Raw genomic sequence first — 18,701 nt, 5'->3', positions numbered from 1 at the left:
TTCCTATTGTGCTGTCCCATATAACAAAAAATAAATAAATCATGTATTACCTTAAGTGCCTATTGAGTTCTTCTACATAGTTCTTCTGGTCCAAAATAGCAGTTATCTGACCATCTCTGGAAAAAAGAAATACCCTCAACTCAGCCTGAGTGTAGTCCTTTTATACCTACAAATGCTGACTGTGTGCTGCATTTCTGAAGATCCCATGCAGACTGGAAGGCCTTCTCCACCATATAAAAAGATTATGAGACGGAGATGAGTCAACTCCAAGTTATTCAGCCTACTTTTACCTCCACATTCCCCACTCTGATTGTCCTGCATGGGTTTCTGGCCCATACTATGCAGCATAACAGAGGCAAGCTGTCACTCTGAATGCTTATGCAGCGTTAAAGGCTAGGAAAGGAAGAAATAGCATAGTTTCTCTTTGATTTCAAACCTCAGTATCTGAATTAAGAGATGTAAAGAATGATGTAAAAGGTTTAAGAGGAAATGCGTCTGTACAGCCAAGGTATGCACCATGGCACCAGATGTCCTAAGACCTGATGAGTCTGTGTGTTGCATGTGAAACAGCAAAGCTGAATTGCAGTCTATGCCCTTCTCATCAGTTACTGTCCTCCAACTTCTCAGAAGCTGCAATTACTACATTCAGGGGTTTTGTGACACATTAGAAGAATAATTAAGCTGGACTACGTTCCAGTCATTACAACAGTACTTAAAAGAAAAAGACTGGTTTTGAACCATATTTATATTGAAGAGGGACTACTTCACCAAATTAAACTCAAGGAAAGCTGTCAACAAACGTGCATTTTGCATACTCTTTCAGCAGAAAATCTTAACTAAATAAAAGCTCTATAAATGCATTTATTTCATCTGTAGTTTCAACCAAAACATCTGATATTGAGGTATAATAATTCAAAATATATCTGAACGTGAAGTGGCAGAACCTCTTGAGAAGAAGAAATACTCTTGAAAACCTCAGAAAATCACAATACATGATCTGTGTGTCAGCATACCCACACTTTATTTTTCACCCTCTTGCTCTAAATGTTGCATAGCTACATCTATGTATGCTGACACAAGCACTCTGAATTATTATTACAGTTACAGTCATCTCCAACAGCAGAATTTATTTCTGAAGATGCTATGGTGCTAAAAAACCAACTCCTGTCCTATAATACACAACAGGTAAAGGTTACTAAGCTGCTCACTGAAAATGTTTTCAAGAATGGCAAGCTTAACTCAAAGAGTCACTTTTAAAGTATTTTCATCTTAAATGGCCAGGAGACTTTCCTCAGCCCTTCTACCTCCCATCACTTCCAATGTCTTATTTACACATTATGCACTTACAGATATGAGCAATTTGTTCTCTATGAAAAACAAACAAACCCTGAAATGTTTTAGTGAAAAACTTAATAGCTTGAAAACAAGTCATCAAGAGATGAGCAGGACAGTTGTGCATGTGCTTACCCTTCACTGCCTTTTGTGCTGTTTCCATCTTTCAAATACATTGAGAAATCAATAACTCCAACCTAGGAGAAAAAATTGCATTTTAAATTAAACACTTTTGATACGACAAAATACTGTTCATAGCTGTGAAAGTTTATTGTCATTCAGTTAAAACATCAATGCATACTTTGTCACAAGGATTCATTATACTACTAATCTAGCCAAAATGAAGGAAAATATGAACCAGTTCAAGCAAAAATATGCTATGAGAGAAAGCAAGTTGGCAAAAAAGTCTTCAGAGGTAACAATAAGTTGAATTGTTACAATTTAAGCAAGCAGAAAGAAACATTAACTGAACATTACTCACCTGTGAATCCAGGTCTTCTCCTTTCATGCAGAAGTTTGCATCAATAACATTCAAACCTACGAGGAGGCCAGCAATGATTGCACCTTCTTCTTCCATCATCAGTGCATTAGGCTCATAAAATTCACTACAGGATGGACAATGAGAGAAAGTTGCATCTTTTAAAAACCAACTAGAACAATGACAACTAGCATGCACGCCCTAGTATTTCACAGAATGCAATGCAAAGTTCAGGCTTAATGAAAAGCCAGGCAACAATAATTGACATAATTCACACAGAAGCGTACTGCTGCTCTAACCAAACATCTCTCAGTACTGTATATCTTTAGGTGACACAAAGACCCATTAAGTAGGAGATCTGGATTCTCAGCTGTTAAGTGGTGATACAAAAAAAAGCATGAACACTGAATAGCAGTTCAGCACAGTGAAAATTCAAGGCTGGGCTTAATATTAGAGTTTTATTAATAAGCAATACTTTTGCTACTCCACTAAATACTTCTTAAACACAAGCTGCCACATTTTCCAGAGGAAAATAAATTGGAAAGTAAGCTATGGATTTGCACAGTCAATAAAACCTATGTCTGAGTAAAGAAATACCAACATATTTATCAAATTCTACCAGTTCACACAACATAGTAGTTCAAACCTGCAGACTCGTAACTACTCTACATAGTACTATTTTTATGAGTGGGGAAGTAAAAATACAGAGAGTGAACTGACTTGCTCCAAGTAAGATGGTGATAAAGTGACAAGATCAGAAATAAAACTACGGCCGAGATCATGTGAACAGAGAATGCTGTATTGGTCGGCAAGAGTTTTTCAACTGAACTGCCTCTTTGGACACAACATTTGTTTATTCTAATAGATACTTGAGACAGTAAGGGTGGAAACACTGCCATTCCTGGATAAAGAAAGAATATTAAGCATTTTTACTCCCTGAGATGAAACATAGTTTCACAAACATTACCACTTCTGAGGAGACATACACGTATCCTTCCCATTTAGATGTAAAACTTCTTCAAAAGATCTTAGAAGGCAGAAGTGAACCTTACCCAATCTGAGAGAGAGTTCAAGGCTCACCTGAGAAGATCCTTTCTGTTAATCAAGGCTTTCATGTACTCTGAAAGTTTCTTCTGCATTAGAGCAAGGCGAAGCCAAGCTCTTCCTCTACCCACAGGTGTCCTACAAAGGCCAAAACCAACACAATTACACATGTACTGTAATGCACACTCACAAATGACATTAATAACCCTATTTGGTGTCAAGTTTCTGTATCTTAAAATACAGCTGATGTTGTTGAAGAGAGGAATATACCAGATGCGTAAGTATAAATTGTTACAGACAGGATTATCATATAATCTTCAAATGGTTTGGTTTTGAACAGACCTTCAGAGAGCATTTAGCAAGTAATTACGTAAGCAACCATTCCTTCTTTCATAACTAATTATATATTTGTTACCACACTAAGAATATTTTCCTGACTTTACCCTTGCTGGATACTACTACACAGAAATCAGCTGCTTCAATAAATCACCTTTTAACTCAAATTCAGTTTTTGCAAGTCAGCAGAATACATGTATACTTCAGCTCAGTGCTGATCTCCAAATATAGTGATATATCCTTCGAGCGTGTTAAGCCTACTAAGAATCTGTAAAGAAAACTGAAAGCGTAAATTCACTGCTGTTCAAATTTTTTGCTCGTATTTTGCTCACAACACATTCTCGTGATCCAACAGGGTATGGCCTCAGTCCTTCCCTTCCTCTGCTTCTCCAGACCACCTCAGACACATAGCTTTAAAAATACGGAGAACTGATATGATGCATCATTTTTCTGGCTCATCCACCCTGACATAGTGGCTGGGAGCCAGTACCAGATGCTCCAAAGGAAGGTATAAATCCCCTGCGCTGAGCAGAGCTCCGAATAGAAAGAAATTTCTTTTCCGTCTCCAGTAGTCAGTTGTCTTACAGCAAACAGTACGTAAAGCATTTTATTTTTTAGTCTAACTAGTATAAGTAGCAATTGCACATGAAAATTATCTTCATTATTCCCTTTTATGCTCTTGACCTCAAATAACACATGACATTTTGTTTCCAAAGGGTTAGTGTGTATGTAAGACTGTATTTTAGATAATTATTCAAAAATTGTCTTTTATTTTATCACAGAGTCATAAAATCATAGGGGTTGGAAGGGACCTCCAGAGATCATCAAGTCCAAACCCCCTGCCAAAGCAGGTTCCCTACACCAGGTCGCACAGGTAGGCGTCCAGGCGAGACTTGAATATCTCCAGAGAAGGAGACTCCACAACCTCCCTGGGCAGCCTGTTCCAGTGCTCTGTCACCCTCACCGTGAAGAAGTTCTTACGCACATTTGTGCGGAAATTCCTATGCTGCAGTTTCTGGCCGTTTCCCCTCGTCCTGTCTCCACACACTGCTGAAAACAGTCTGGCCTCATCACTCTGCCCCCCACACCTTAGATATTTATAGACCTGGTCAGTCTTCTTTTCTCAAGGCTAAACAGACCCAGTTCACTTAGCCTTTCTTCATAGGGGAGATGCCCCAGGCCCTTCACCATCTTTGTGGCCCTCCACTGGACTCTTTCCAAAAGATCCCTGTCTTTTTTGTACCGGGGAGCCCAGAACTGGACACAGTACTCCAGATGAGGCCTTACCAGGGCAGAGTAGAGGGGGAGAATCACCTCCCTCGACCTGCTGGACACGCTCTTTTTAATGCACTCCAGAATGCCATTGGCCTTTTTGGCCACGAGGGCACACTGCTGGCTCATGGCCAACCTGTCGTCCTCCAGGACACCCAGGTCCCTCTCTGCAGAGCTCCTCTCCAGCAGCTCATCCCCTACCTGTACTGGTTCATGCAATTATTCCTCCCTAGATGCAAGACTCTACACTTGCTTTTGTTAAACCTCATCTGGTTTCTTACTGCCCAGCTCTCCAACCTGTCCAGGTCTCGCTATGCCATGCTACAGCATTCTTTTACAACAAGAAAAGCCAGGAGCTGTGACATGACTCTCCTAGCACTCCATGCTGGTCCTGTAAGCTGTTCCAGGCAGATTCTTATGTAGCCCAACACTAAAAGCACTTTCCCATAGGTACATCGCTAAACAATAAACTGAAATAAGCTGTTATCAAATGTATTCGCCTTTTTTTTGGGCAAAGAAGATTTGATGTTTAGTCCTGTCATTCATACAAAAGCGTCCTCAAACCTTTTTTTCCTTTTGCTAGGCTGAAAGCCTTCACACTAACAATTCTTCAGCAATGGACTAAGCAAATCTGAACGTGATGTCTAAAATAACTATGCTTTTTTTTTTGGAAGCAACATATCCTCACACAGGTTTTCTCCCTCTCCTCTTCAGCAAAAGTCAGTATCTTCTCCAGCTCTGGAGCAGCTTCTCTTTTACACAAATTCTACAGAGTTATCTAAATATATTTTAAAAGAAAAACTACCTCTATCAGGCTCAAATGCATGTAACCTGTGATCACTTCCCTTCCAATTCCCTTTCTCTTCAGCCTAGCTTCAGAAGGTGAGTTGGTAAAGGCTCACTCCATTCCTAAGACCTACTGTCATTCATTTAGTGCTAGCAATATATTTGCTATTGTCCATGTAACCTTTTAATACAGAAAGAATGTATTCTTCCTTTCCTTCTGCAGTTCCTTAACTAAGGGAAAAAAGAAGAAAAAAAAGAGTAATGAGCCATTTGTATAAACAGCAAGTGGCAGATGGATTCCAGAAGATCAGGTTTGTCCTTCCTTCTCTTCTTCAGGATCATTCTTACAACAAAAAGTAATGTATTAAGTACTTATGCAGTAAAAGACTGTACTTACTTCAGACCTGGGAGATCCTTAACACTTGCTGTAATCTCTGCAGCTTCAGGAACAAGTTTTTCTACTAGTTCTAAAGGTCCCCAAAATGACTTATTTTGCCCAAGAAAAGTCTTTTTAGCTAAAAAAGAAAATATATAAAATTAGCCCATTGAGTCTGTGTTGATTATTTATATTCTCCAACATGATCAGAAGTAAGATCAGAACCGTTGACAGAAAGAGCCTACTGGGACTGCTACTGAGCAAGTATAAAAGATTACTTCTCATACCCAAAAGTGGCAATTACTGATATCACTCAAATAAAGCAATAAGGGCTTGATGTAGATACCAAAAGTAGTTTTATACTAGTTAAATATTGCAGGACAACATCCAGTTATATCAAGCAACCGAGACTCACTATTAGAGCCAAAGATTTCTCCTAGGATGTTGCCACTGTTCCTGAGTCATACCCCACATGTGCACAGTAATTTTCCTTCACCACCACATTTCAAGGAAAAGAACCACAACACTTGAATCTAACTCCTCTATAGTTTCCAGGGACTCTTCTGAAGGAGGAAAGGATGCACAGAGGTTTTTAGTGACTCCTGTATTTTAAAACTGGAAACTAATTTGCAGAAGTAAGGAAACTGAGAACTCAGCTATCTTAAAGCCAGCAGTAATGACATCAGCAAGAGGACAGATAAACAATCAAAGCTGAACAGTATGAACACCTCTTCCTTACACAAATAACCAGCATCAGGAATCACTTTGCCCATATGCACTTTGCCCACAATGCTGAATGAAGATTTTTAAAAAAGCACCACAGGAAGTATGTGCTGAGAGGAAATTTAACATCCCCCACTTTTCATCTCAAAGGGCAGCAAATCAAGAAAACTAGCAGTCCTTAGCAGTTGCAGTTGTAACTCCATGTTTCATAGTTAAATATATGCTCTGCTTGCCATTTAAAAAAGCAGCTTAAAAGATATTAGCTGCAGTAAGTCAACATCCTCAATTTTGATAGAACTAAGCAGTGCTGCAGATCCTCTTCCAGCAAAAGATGCATTGCCTCTCTGAGGAAGCGCAGAAAAAATGGGAGTTATGAGTTTGCTGAGGAGGCAGCTTTAGCCTTGATGACTTAGTTATACTCGAGTCACATCTGAAAAGCTGTTTTAAAAGTGACAAGCAACTGCAACAATGGAGCTTTTCACCTGCAGCATTACATCTTCAGCAGATTTTCTCCTTTTTCTGTGCCCTGTCAAGTCACCTGTGATCACAGACACCCTGCTCAACCTGCTGAATACCAAGCCAGACTTTTAAAACTAGATTGCTCTCCTGCTCCTGTGCTGTGACAAACAGGCCAGGAGTGCTCCTCTCAAGTAGGTTTACCTTTCAAGCCATGTTTAAGGCAATGTTCCATCACAACGAAGAACTGCTGAAGAGGTGCATAGTCAGAGTCCAGCGTCCTGCCCAGATTAAGTGCTGATTCGATCAACCCCTTGATACTCAGTTTTGCCATGTTCATCAGGTTCATGCGTTCATTAGCCATGAGATAATTAGGATCTATAGAGAACAGAAGAAAAATTCAGCTGAGTAACAAAAGTTTTTATTACAGTAAGATATCCCATCTCTCTTTTCATCTCAGTACTGAAGATACTTTTAGTGGCAGTGATAGTTTGATGAGAGGTGCTCTCTTCAGTCTTTTCCAGAAAAAAATCAAAATGAAGTAGCACCTTATGATGAAAGCCACGCTGACATAGGACTAGGTGATAGTTTAAGAATTGAGAAACTCTTAAATTAACTAAAAAATCCTTCATTTTTCAGGAAAGAACAGTTTGAAGGCTGACATCAATATTGTGCTTTACATCTTAACAATGTATTCCTGAATACCACAGCTGCCACTTTCCCCAGCTCAAAGCCCTGGCTACATCCAGCAACTACAACTCCTTAAGAATTCTGCAGTTGTGACTTGTTCCTCTCTCTAAAGACAAGCATGAATTCTCTCACACTTAGTCCATCAATGATCCTCTTTTCCCAGTGTTTCATCTTTCATGACTTATTTAAGTTTTAATATAACAGAGAGAATTCCCATCTCTCTCTTCATTGTATCAAAAGTGCTTAAGTATTTTAATAGCAATAATAAGGAACATGGCTCCTTTGGCAGCTTGCTTTCACATCCACCACACACAGAATATAATTCCTCAAGATTATATTCTCCCTCTCACATTTCATGAAAACTCATGCATTTATACTCATTATCTGTTTCTCATTGCAAGAGACTAGCACTCATTTCCCAAAGTACACCCTACATACAAAATCACAGAACTATAGAATGGCCTGGGTTGAAAAGGACCACAACCATCATCTAGTTTCAACCCCCCTGCTATATGCAGGGTAGGCCTCCTGCTCCCTGATCTGTCTCTGGTACAGTACAATGCACTGATGCCCACACCCAACCTGAGCGCCTCTCTTCTCAGAGGCCTTCAATTCACTTACAACACCTGAAGATATTATCTCACAAAAACACTGGTCCTGTAACCAGAGTGAAATTGTCCTACATTTACAAAGCATGCTTAAGCTTTAGGCCTAGAGACAAACAGTAAAAGAGACAAATCCTTCCTGTTAAAAATATAGTGCCAATGAGCTGCAGGTTTTCTGTTGGCATCTGTTCCACAAGCGATCTTGCACCCAGTTCTTCAGCTAAAGTTTCTTAGCACAAGTAGCTCCAACTTTGTAAGGCATGTTTATTCTAGGGTTGCTGTAAACAGCTGCATAATGTTAAACCAATTTACCAGCTTTACCAGTGAGCTTATTACACTCAGTAGAAGAAAATATGACCCTAAGACATCTAAGGATGGATGTGTACCCAGTGCTTAGATATGTCATTTGCTGTATTGACAGAGCATGCTTGCATTTAGCAAGCAATTAAAGCAGATACCCAAGCCTTACACCCTTCAATTAGAAGGACTTCCAAAAGGGAGCTGTATTTCTATTAAAAAAAAAAAAAGCCATGAAAATTACTACAAACATAAGCAGCAGAAGAATTTGCATGGCTGTTCCTGCAGTCTCTGCAGACTATTACCAAGCAGACCTGCCCTTTGGGGCATTCTCAAGCTCCTTATGACTGCTCAGAGACCCTAATTCTTTAATGCACAAGTGGCTTAGATAGGTTCCTATGTCTCACTCTGAAATATCTAGAATTGCTGAGAAGGAAATGCAACTCCCATCCTCAAAGAAAACTCTTGCAGATGTGCATGCTTGTCTGCAGCACGTTTGCCACTGAGCAGATATCAAATCTCTACCAAATACATAGACTTAAGGCAACTGGATTGGTCACATAACCTCTTGTATACAGAAGCGTGAAGACTTGATTTCTCTTAATTTAAAATACAACTATTTAGTCAAAAGAGACCATGGGGTATATTTTTTCCAGAACACTGCAATCTCCCATAGGACTTGTCTTGCTGATGAAAGCCATCACTCTGCTTCACTGGTACTGATGACACCAGTTGCTCAGACACGAGTGAACACAGCCTCTTTGCTATCTCCAATGTACTTCCACTGCAGTGAGGCACCCACCAGCCAAAGACAATATTAGGAGCAAACCCTCATAGAAGCACTCAGCTATTAGAAATCATATCGACCCACTTTCAGTTTCGTTCACATCCTGCAGGTTGAAACAGGCCCAGTAACCCAAAGCTGACTTAATTTTAGTGACCTAAAACTATATCCAAAACAAGCAACAAGAAGAGCATCTGCTATTGCCTGATTGAGACTTCCTATGCCAGGAAAAAGGAGATGATGAAAGGCACTTCAGGATAAGCAGAAGAAAAGCAACTACTCAAGCAGAGACAAAACCGCCCCCTGAATATAAAAGAGATCAAAATACAGCATTTGTGAAATCTGGTAACAAGCAAAACCTGGGAACAAGTGAAATCTGCCTCTGCAGCATTCCACGTTTCACTGCCCATGGGCCTAAAGCTAACTGGCACCTAAGGTGGTGATGGCTCATTATTGCTGCATTGTTTCTGATGGTCTGTCCACCAGTGGATGGGTTGTTTTTATCCAGGATGCTGACGGCTCAAAGAAATACTCTGCAGCATCACTCTAGCAATTCTCATGTACCCTAACTATTACAGTTAAGGGCTGTGAAAAAATCCAGTTCAGGGAGACTGGTTGTGAGAGCTGCCACCATTCAAACTCGATACCATGGCTGCTTTTGCTCCATCTCTTCACAAGCATGTTAGGGCAAGGCCAGTCTCCTCTCTTTGCTTCTCTTGGATGAAGTAGTATCCCAAGTCTCTAAATTTCACCAGAACCATCCTGGCAGCTCCTGCACTGAGAAGCTCAAGGAGGGAAGACATGAAGAACAGGAAACATACCGACAGTGCTGAGCAATGAGAACTGGAATTGCCACTGATCAACAGCTATCACTGTAATCTCACTCCAGACCATGCCTGCTGCCATGGAAGAGTGTATCTAAACCGAGAAGTATCAGACAAGTTCAGCTGTTCCTGTGTGCATCCATAACGGTTGCCTTCTAAAAGCACGAGCATCACTCCAGCATTTGATCCTATCACAGACACAAAATTATGCTCTGTGTTGGCACCATGATTCAAAATCCATTTAGAACAAGCTCCTCTACTAAAAGCCAGCCAGCTTCCTCCTCCAGTACTTCTATCAGTTTTACTCTGTCTACAGCATGCCCATGCTTCCGACACCTAAGCAGATAAACCAGCAAAAAAAATCTCTTATCTGAGGCAGTTTTCACATATGTGAAATACGGTGATGAGGTAAAAGAAAACAAGAGGTTTATTATTTAAATACATTTTGAAATCTAGGGTGAACATTATTGCTTGCCTTGCCAGGTTTTAAAGAACAGCTCCCATGCATGAGCACACTGATGCACTGATGACATGAGCATACCACTCTCAGTAATGAGAGCATTTAACCTTAACGCAGCTAAGTGTTAACTATGGCTGGAACTTAAATCTCATCAATAATAACAGCTTCTAATTCTCATTCTCTATTCGGGGGAATGGCAAGATACAGAAAGATGGGAAGATCTTTATCTTTTTTTTTTTTTTTGTTCAGTGCTTCTCCCCCTGTAATAACAGCCCTGCTGCAGCACAGAGCTGTGGGAGCAATTCATTGATCTCACCAGTAGCAAGGCAAGTGTCCAAAGGGATTCTGCTTAAGTGGCAAATCAATCATAAACACAAAACTAAAGAAACTGTACAAGATAGGGTATAATTTTCTGTGTAGCTATGTTATATGGATAGATTCCAAGAAGACTGCTCTGAATTAGGATGCTTCTCCATTAATATATGCTCATAGTAAACTATATACCTTTCCTCCAGTGTTGAGAGCTGCTGCCTTCTGTAGACTTACACCAAGGTTAAAAGATACCCTGTGTATTTCGAGGCAAGATGTATGGCTATCTGCAGATCAAAGGTCTGTGACTGCCACGTATCAACTGGGGTCAATGCAACACTAATTTAAAAAGAGAAAGAAAAAATGGATGCGTGTATGTTCAAGACAATCAGATACCTTCGACACTCTTAAAGGACGAGAGCTAATGAACATGAAAGAATGATAGCACTTAGTTAAAGAAGAAAAAGCAGGGCTATATGTTCATTTAATACTTAAGTGTGTAATCATGGTCTGAAGAACTAAAATATCATGTCACTGAAAGATGTTTTAATCACATTAACAAAATAAAGATAGCTTCTTCATCAGTAAGTTATGAATGATGGCACTCTGCGTATGAAGCTGCAACCCTGCCCACAGCACAGGGCTGGAAAGAGGTGATCTTTAAGGCCCCTTCCAACCCAAACAATTCTATGATTAACTATGATAATATCTCAAAGATGTACTCAAAATACAAAATCCTAAATAATGTATATCCTTGTTATATGTGCTACAATGTACACAATCTCAAAATTGAGTCTGAAAAAGCAGTTAAGCAAGCAAAGATGACTTTCCCACAGTAAGACTGTCCAGAATAACTCAGCCATCTACTTCTTTGACGGACATCAAATGCGACTGACATCCCATTGAGATTCCCAGCCTGTGCCAGCATCTCCTCCAACTTTCTGCCTTGAACTGCAAAAAGCTCAGCCCATATTCTACCATAAATGCCATGCTGTAAAAATTAAGAGTAAAACCTTGGCACTTACACTTTGTCTTTCAATGTCTTTTGGATTTCAGTTCAAGTAATCTGAAGTTTGAGGCAATATTGCTATTTAAAAATTGCAGCTTCTGAATGATGGACACTTTTGTTAACCAGCAATCTTGAACATGATCACATGCAACTGGGCTTGCAATCCATTAAAATGATAGGTGTTAAATAACTAGCTGATTCTGTTGTTTCCCTAAAATACCAAATTCACAGGTTGCTGAAGATGTAAAACTGTGCCACAATCATTCACATGCAAACAGCATGAAAAGCAGATATTCCTGAGAACCTTCCAAGAACAGCCTTTCAAATCATCTAAGAATCAAAGGAACCCTGTAAAATCACAGAAACTTAAGGTTGGAAAGTCCACTAAGATCATCTAATCCATGGGTGTCCAACCTTCCAGCTTGTCTGGGATGTACAAAGTGAAGAGGAATTGTCTTGGGCGACATATACGAAAGTAATGCCTCCTATTTATTTCCATGGAAACTAAAACAGCTACAAAAAGCACAATAACACTACTAGATAGAGCAAATTCTCAGCTACAAAACACTACTTTTCCACACAATCACCACCACTGCTGTGCCTTTCCACCAGTGATGAGCAAGAGCCTGCATGCTGTACTCATACAAATCAGAACCAGTAGAGGTGACCCACTGCCACTGTTGCCACTGCTGAAATGCACCATCAGCATTCAGCAAGCACCAATGAATGTCAATGGGTGCCACTGTTTCTAGGAATTCAGTGCCAACTCTTTGCTTCATACGCACTTCCACATCAGACTCCATTCTATCAGACTGCCCCTCTGCTGCCATCTGTCACACAGAAACAGCATGGAATGGAATACTGGTGGGAAAGTTTGATCTCTGCTGCTCTACCCCCAATATCTGCCTCTGATGTTGTGGTCCTGCATAACAAAATAGGAAGCGCTACTTTCAGAGCAGCCCTCATAAAATACATAATATTGTTAATAGTAAGTAAAAAAAAAAAATCTTAATTTTTAATGTTTTAAGACAAATTCTGAAAAAAAGAGAGGAACAAAAGCATAAAAGGAGTGGGACATTTGCCCTTGTTTTTGTGAAACTAACACACCAGGCTGGTTCAATGACAGTGGCTGCAATTCTCAGTGAGCTCTCAGGTGTTCAGAGATTTTTAATGAAATTTTATTTTTAATGTGATTCATCCTTGATAACTGTTCACAAATGTGTGTACTGACATAAAGCAATCCCATGAATAAGGTGTGGTTGTGAAACGAGATATCTTTCTCTCTGCTAAGATAGGGATTACGAAACTCTAGAAGAGAGACACGATCAGATTTTTGAGTAGAATATCTGACTGCAACTCTAGTATTTCATTTGAAAATTTGCAGGTAACGTATTTTTATCAAGTGAAAATGGTGTCACAAACATAAATTGATGATTTTTTTTGGTCAATCTTGAAACGTATTCTCAAACTCCCTTATCAAACCAGAAAGCATAGCTGCACGTACTTGCTGTGACCCACAGGTTGGACAAGCCTGATCTAATCCAACTGCCAACATATCACCATACCACTACACCATGTCACTCAGAGCAACATCTGCCCTTTTCATGTACCTAGGAACCTAAAAAGTCAGAAAAAAAAAAAAAAAACCAAACTTAAATCTGCTCAAAATAATGCCTATTGAATAGCATTTTGTCAAGACTCTCCATATAGCAAATAAATTTTAAAAGAATCCAAATCTGAATTCTGCTTTGTATGGCAGAGAAACAATATCTTGCAAACAGCACATGCTGTACTCAGATTAACTGAGACACATCAGTGATGAAGCACTGGCTTTCTATGCAAACCAGCCAGCTACCTACAGCGCACTGAGTTTCAGTTCAGCAAATTCGCATTAGGAAAGACATTAGTTCTAGTTGCTCAGACTCTGAAATCATGAACATGTGTATAATTTCTAATAAACGTCTAAAGCAAATCCCTAGATAAATTAAGGACTTGAACCACCTTGTTCCCAGCCTCTGTTCTGCCACAGTTCACAGTGTGAAGTGCAGTGCAGAAGGTGAGAAAGTTCTTTGGGAAAAACCAAAGCTGTCTCTGTGCTTGTTACTCACAGGGAGTCAAGAAGCAGCAGCACAGCATGCATTTTTCTTGACATAGTTCCTTTAGATCTCTTCCTTGCAGCCTCAGCTCCCGGTCTCCCTAAAATTCCTGCACACCAGGGCACAGTACCCGAATTTGAGCTGCCATCAGGAGGCTGTGCTAACAGATTAGCTTTTGGCCAAGGTAACCAAGGTGTGCTGCATGCTTCTCTCTCCCACCCGGGTATTAACAGCCACCACGTCCAGCTGAATGAACATAGTAGTGAGTGGGGGGAAGAGGAGCACCTGCAACCTGAGCTATTTGCTCTCTTACCTGATCCACAGACTTTCACTCATGAGGGACAAACAAGCTAAAGCAAACTGAAGCTATCCAGTGCTGCAAAAGCAAACGTGAGTTTAACAACCACACGTATTTTTGAAGCTTCTCTTACGTTAGCTGAAACATACCTGGCACTTCCTTATATTCCAAGACCTCACCTGCCTTCAAAGCAATGCGCATCAGACTACCATTGTGAGGAAGAGGTGATACACCTTCTGTTCTCATAAACAAACCCCTTAGAAGCAAGCAGCAACTAAAAAAATAAATAATCAATTAATGTTCACAATGGAAAAGCAGAGGCATGTATATTTCTAGACAGAAATGTTATATTCCACCAGTTTTTCCCTTTTGTATTCAGAATTCAACCTGCCTGCCCTGAAAGATGGGATAAACTGGAAAGCAGTTGTACTAACACCAGATTACAAAAATGACATCATTTCCTGAGAGGAGCAGCACTTATTGAGTTTACATGGTTGCCTCGTTTGTTCTTGCTATAATGCTCTTCATAATTCAGACACTGATGGATTGAAACCATCCTCCCCTAGGCTCTCATGTGATGGTTGGACTAAATGATCTTAGTGGTCTTTTCCAACCTTAATGATTCTATGACTCCTTGTGTTTGCTATGGGGAAGAAAGCACACTCCATTACCAGGGAGGGCACACAGTGGGCATCTAAGGCTTCCAGAAAAACAGAACAGAGCGATGGTCATGGCAAGCAGGTACAAGGGAAGACAGACAGAAGACAGACATTTTGAATGTATCTTTGAAATGCATTTCATCACCACCTCACTCCACAAGTACCAAAAGCCTGTACACAGTTTCACAGGGAAAAAAAACAAAAACAAAACAAAACAAAAAAACCTAAATCCTTTTCTTCCTTAAACACCAAAGGAAGAAAGCTGGAGGTGCTGGGCAGAAGGAACCATTGTGTCAGGAGACAGCACATTTCCCATGGCTGAGAAGAGCCAGCCAAGTACACCAGCACACCAGGCAAGCACGTAACGGAGCACAGCAATTCAGAAAGGCAGCACCCACAAAAGGTTCTATCAGAACCTTACAAAACCCAAAAGGTTCTATTTAGAACCTCAAGTCTTATACAAATGTGCTCCATTTAACTGTACTGTTTGGCTTTACCAAGCGTTATACAATTTATACACTGTATAAATTGTACTATAAAGAAACAAATGCAGGTGTTTGATTGTTTGGTTGTTCTTTTGTTTCTTTTACTTACAAGATCCTAATAGCGATAATTAGACCAAAGCTGAACAAAACACTGCTAAGAAAACAGCCACTGTGCTGGTCCAATCCACAAATTGGCAAAAAGAGCTGAAATGTATCTGCTGACCCTTCGGGGTTATCAGTATGGCAATACCAAGACGTGTGCTTTTGCACCTTGGGGATGTCAACAGCCCCAGACTTAACTTCTAATTTGAGATGGCTGTTCTTAAGGCATTTGGCATCTGTAGATATATGCCCCATTCGCTCTTCTACATGAAATCTATATTCTTCCTGTTGATGAATACTGAAACTTCTCAGCCACGAGAGGAGAACTTCCTTGTCTCCAAAAAGCTCATTAAGCTTTTGCTCCAAACACTTCCAGCCCAACCATGCACAGCCACATTTAGTCATTTCTACAAGGTCTCACTTTGATATTTCTGAAGTATTTCAGAAACTTCAGGGTGATTTCTGAAATCTTAATTAAAATTGATCTCCTAAATACTGTTGTACCTTATAAGGTGCATTTATATCAGGATCAGGAAAATAACTCTCCCAGAATCCTCTTTATATGAGAAAATTAGTCTTTCCATTCATTTTCCCTACCTTCACTTGAAGGTCCAAAATTGGTAGCAAGTCTTTGGTTGGTTGCGTTGTTTTTCGTTTTTTTTTAAATAAGCAACATTGTCAGAAGACATCCATATTTTCAAAAAGAGATCAGTAAGAATCCAGAAACCAACAAAGAACCCATGAAGGGACTGGTAAAATTTATCAGAAAATCCTTCACAACACCCATTTTAATTGTAAATTAATACCACTGAAAGAGTAACACACAAATGCAAGTGATCAAAGACATTTTCTTTAGCACACTAACAGTAGAAACCCAACAGCCAGCATATATAGCATGTTATGCTGTGAACCTGGTGCAACCAGACAAGCACGTTCAGAAAGCCACAGCTATGAGCACGGGAAAGGAAAAGTGCATTTTGCACCCAGGTTCAAAATCATAAATCAAAAGCCAATGGTAAGTGGAAATAATAGCTGAAAGATGTTGGTGTGGCACGCACCTTCAGTATCATCACGCAATTGCTCCACCACATCTGTCAAATCCTCCCAAGAGTCTTTGCAAACAGCAAAAAGAAAGGAAAAGAAAGAAAATGTCATGCAAGCCATGATCTAAAGGAAAGATTCAAAATCAAGGTACAAGGGAAGGATAACTGAAAGGGAGATTCACATAATACAAAACTCAGTTCATATTAGCAAGAAATTTGCAAGACAAAAGGGTTTGTTAGTCTGCACAAAGCAATACAGAGAAGCTTTTTTTTTTTTCAGCTCGAGACAAATTAAGGCAGCCTTCAATAGAACTTGAAAAAACTTGCTTTTTTTTTTCATTAAGACAATCAATATTGTAATAAAACACATCCTAAAAGGAAAAGCAGGAAATACATTATTTTTTTAGAAGATCAAAGCACTCAACTTTTGGTATTTATGCAACATCAGCATTTGCTTCAGTTTTTTCCTACCCAGCTCCCAAAAGAACCCCCGAGATAAGAGAGAAATACAGCTACACAGGATAAGCAAGCATGGCAAGCTCTGCACATTTCAGGAAAGTGACACCAAGAACTTTTTAAATAGGCTTTAGTGGGAACTCTTAACTCCGTTACAACAAATGAAAAATGGTGCAGAGGTGATCCAGCTCAGCCCACTCTCGGGTCACTGGTTTCATGTTGTCACTGCATCTTTGATTCACTGCAGACTTGATCAGAAAAAGCCCCTTTCTCCTCGCTGGGAGCCTGCAGGTGGCTGGCAGGCACGGGGAGGAGGCAGGCATCCTGGGAGAGGATCGGGCAGGACAGGGAGAACTTGTTTCAGCACTCCCACTAATTCCCTACTTTTGAACCTACAAACAAAGACAAACAAAGCCCCAGACATCCGAATCCTGCCTATTTTCAGCTCCCTACTTACATGCCTGCTCTCCTCAGCGCTAATCTGAAAACTGGTGAACGTCCAAACCACAAGAAAGGCTCTATTCCCCTTCACACACCGACCGTGCCGAAGTCCCGAGCAAAGTACACATCCTGTTAGGACCTCCTCCCTCCCACAGAAAACCTATCGCTAAGCCGCCTCCTGCCACGGGACTCGGTGCTAGCAAACAAGCAGTGCATTCACAGTCCCTACAGTTAAAGAAAAACACCGAAATACCACTGTGAGCAGTAGTTCAGCTGATGCCCAAAAGCCTCTTATGCTGCAATACTATTGACCAACCATCATCTTATCCTCAGAAACTGTTTTATTCAAAAAGATGATTTTCAGGAATCAGTTTTGTACCAGCTTTCTTCACGGTCCAGTAATTCCCTTCTGCCCCTATTTATAAGCATTACTGCAATAATGAGAACAGTAGAAGACAACCCTCCATTATGTCTTGTTAATTTGCCCACGTGAAACTGATCAACTGCTTTTCCTTCAGCAGGGATTTCTCCTTCTCTTGTTAGGAGCAAAGAAGGGGAGGATGAATGCAATCAGACCTCCTCACCCCTGCTTCCTACACACAGCTGGGAGTTCAGCTTGAGAAACTCCCTGCTATTGCAATAGCAAAGCACTGGTGATGCTCCCCCTGCCACTGGCTTCACTTTTGGTCTCTTATTATAGGTGTTAAAGCCTCCTGCAGTCTCAGGAAGCTTTCTGTAGCTCAGTGCAGTGGTGGATGGACATCTCTCTTGCACTTCTCCAAACTCCTTCTTTGGAATGCCACAGATCGGATCATATGGCCCATGGGTTACTTTCAGCCCTTTGCCTTTGCAAATACTTGTGTGAATCAAGAATTCCTTATCTGTGCAAACCCTGTGTAAGACATCTGTATAAACAAGTCCATAAAGCTAATATTTTCTAGCTATACTTCTAGTATTTCTAACATTAAATCAGGTCAAAAATCTAGGTGCACACGTGATCATTTGTTTAATAGCACTTTCCACCAGATGTAAAGATCAAAATTAGATTCTGATCATCCTATAATCCCTACCTGACTGCTGAGATCAAACATCATTGGTGAATGCTCTCTTATCAAATATTGAGGGCTTTCTTCCTTAATCTCAGACATAAATAGTGAAGAAAATCTCTGAACCGATGTATCTATGTATATATAACAATTAACTTGGAACGCTTGAAGAGCCAATTGCCACGTATCAGTAGACCTTTCACATCTTTCTCACTGCTGATTTTGCAGCTTCAAACCCCTAAGTGTACCACATAGGCAACATCTAAGCCAAGCATTTAACACCTCTGCTCCTCT

At 40.2% G+C, this 18,701-nt stretch overlaps 1 protein-coding gene across 9 annotated transcripts in view; it reads right to left on the bottom strand.

Moving 5' to 3' along the window:
• Positions 1-18,701, bottom strand: part of RUFY3 (RUN and FYVE domain containing 3) — a 47,038-nt gene that overhangs the window by 17,850 nt on the left and 10,487 nt on the right. For 6 of the 9 annotated variants that reach the window (XR_002114080.2, XM_019614583.2, XM_019614584.2 and 3 more), the window contains exons 2-8: positions 16,480-16,533; positions 7,008-7,181; positions 5,646-5,763; positions 2,891-2,992; positions 1,814-1,937; positions 1,468-1,529; positions 51-116 (exon numbers count right to left, since the gene is read on the bottom strand). Coding sequence is in view for 8 of the 9 variants with exons in the window: in XM_019614583.2 (XP_019470128.1) it covers positions 51-116; positions 1,468-1,529; positions 1,814-1,937; positions 2,891-2,992; positions 5,646-5,763; positions 7,008-7,181; positions 16,480-16,533 (700 nt within the window). In the remaining variant the exon portion in view is untranslated. Of the gene's footprint in view, positions 1-50; positions 117-1,467; positions 1,530-1,813; positions 1,938-2,890; positions 2,993-5,645; positions 5,764-7,007; positions 7,182-16,479; positions 16,534-17,377; positions 17,480-18,701 lie in introns of those variants that run through there. The other 3 variants (XM_019614585.2, XM_010709656.3, XM_019614586.2) reach the window with 2 other exon arrangements.

The sequence above is a fragment of the Meleagris gallopavo genome, chromosome 4 (assembly GCF_000146605.3).
Source record: "Meleagris gallopavo isolate NT-WF06-2002-E0010 breed Aviagen turkey brand Nicholas breeding stock chromosome 4, Turkey_5.1, whole genome shotgun sequence".
Taxonomy (NCBI): Eukaryota; Metazoa; Chordata; class Aves; order Galliformes; family Phasianidae; genus Meleagris; species Meleagris gallopavo.
This window is presented reverse-complemented; position numbering and strand designations above follow the sequence as displayed.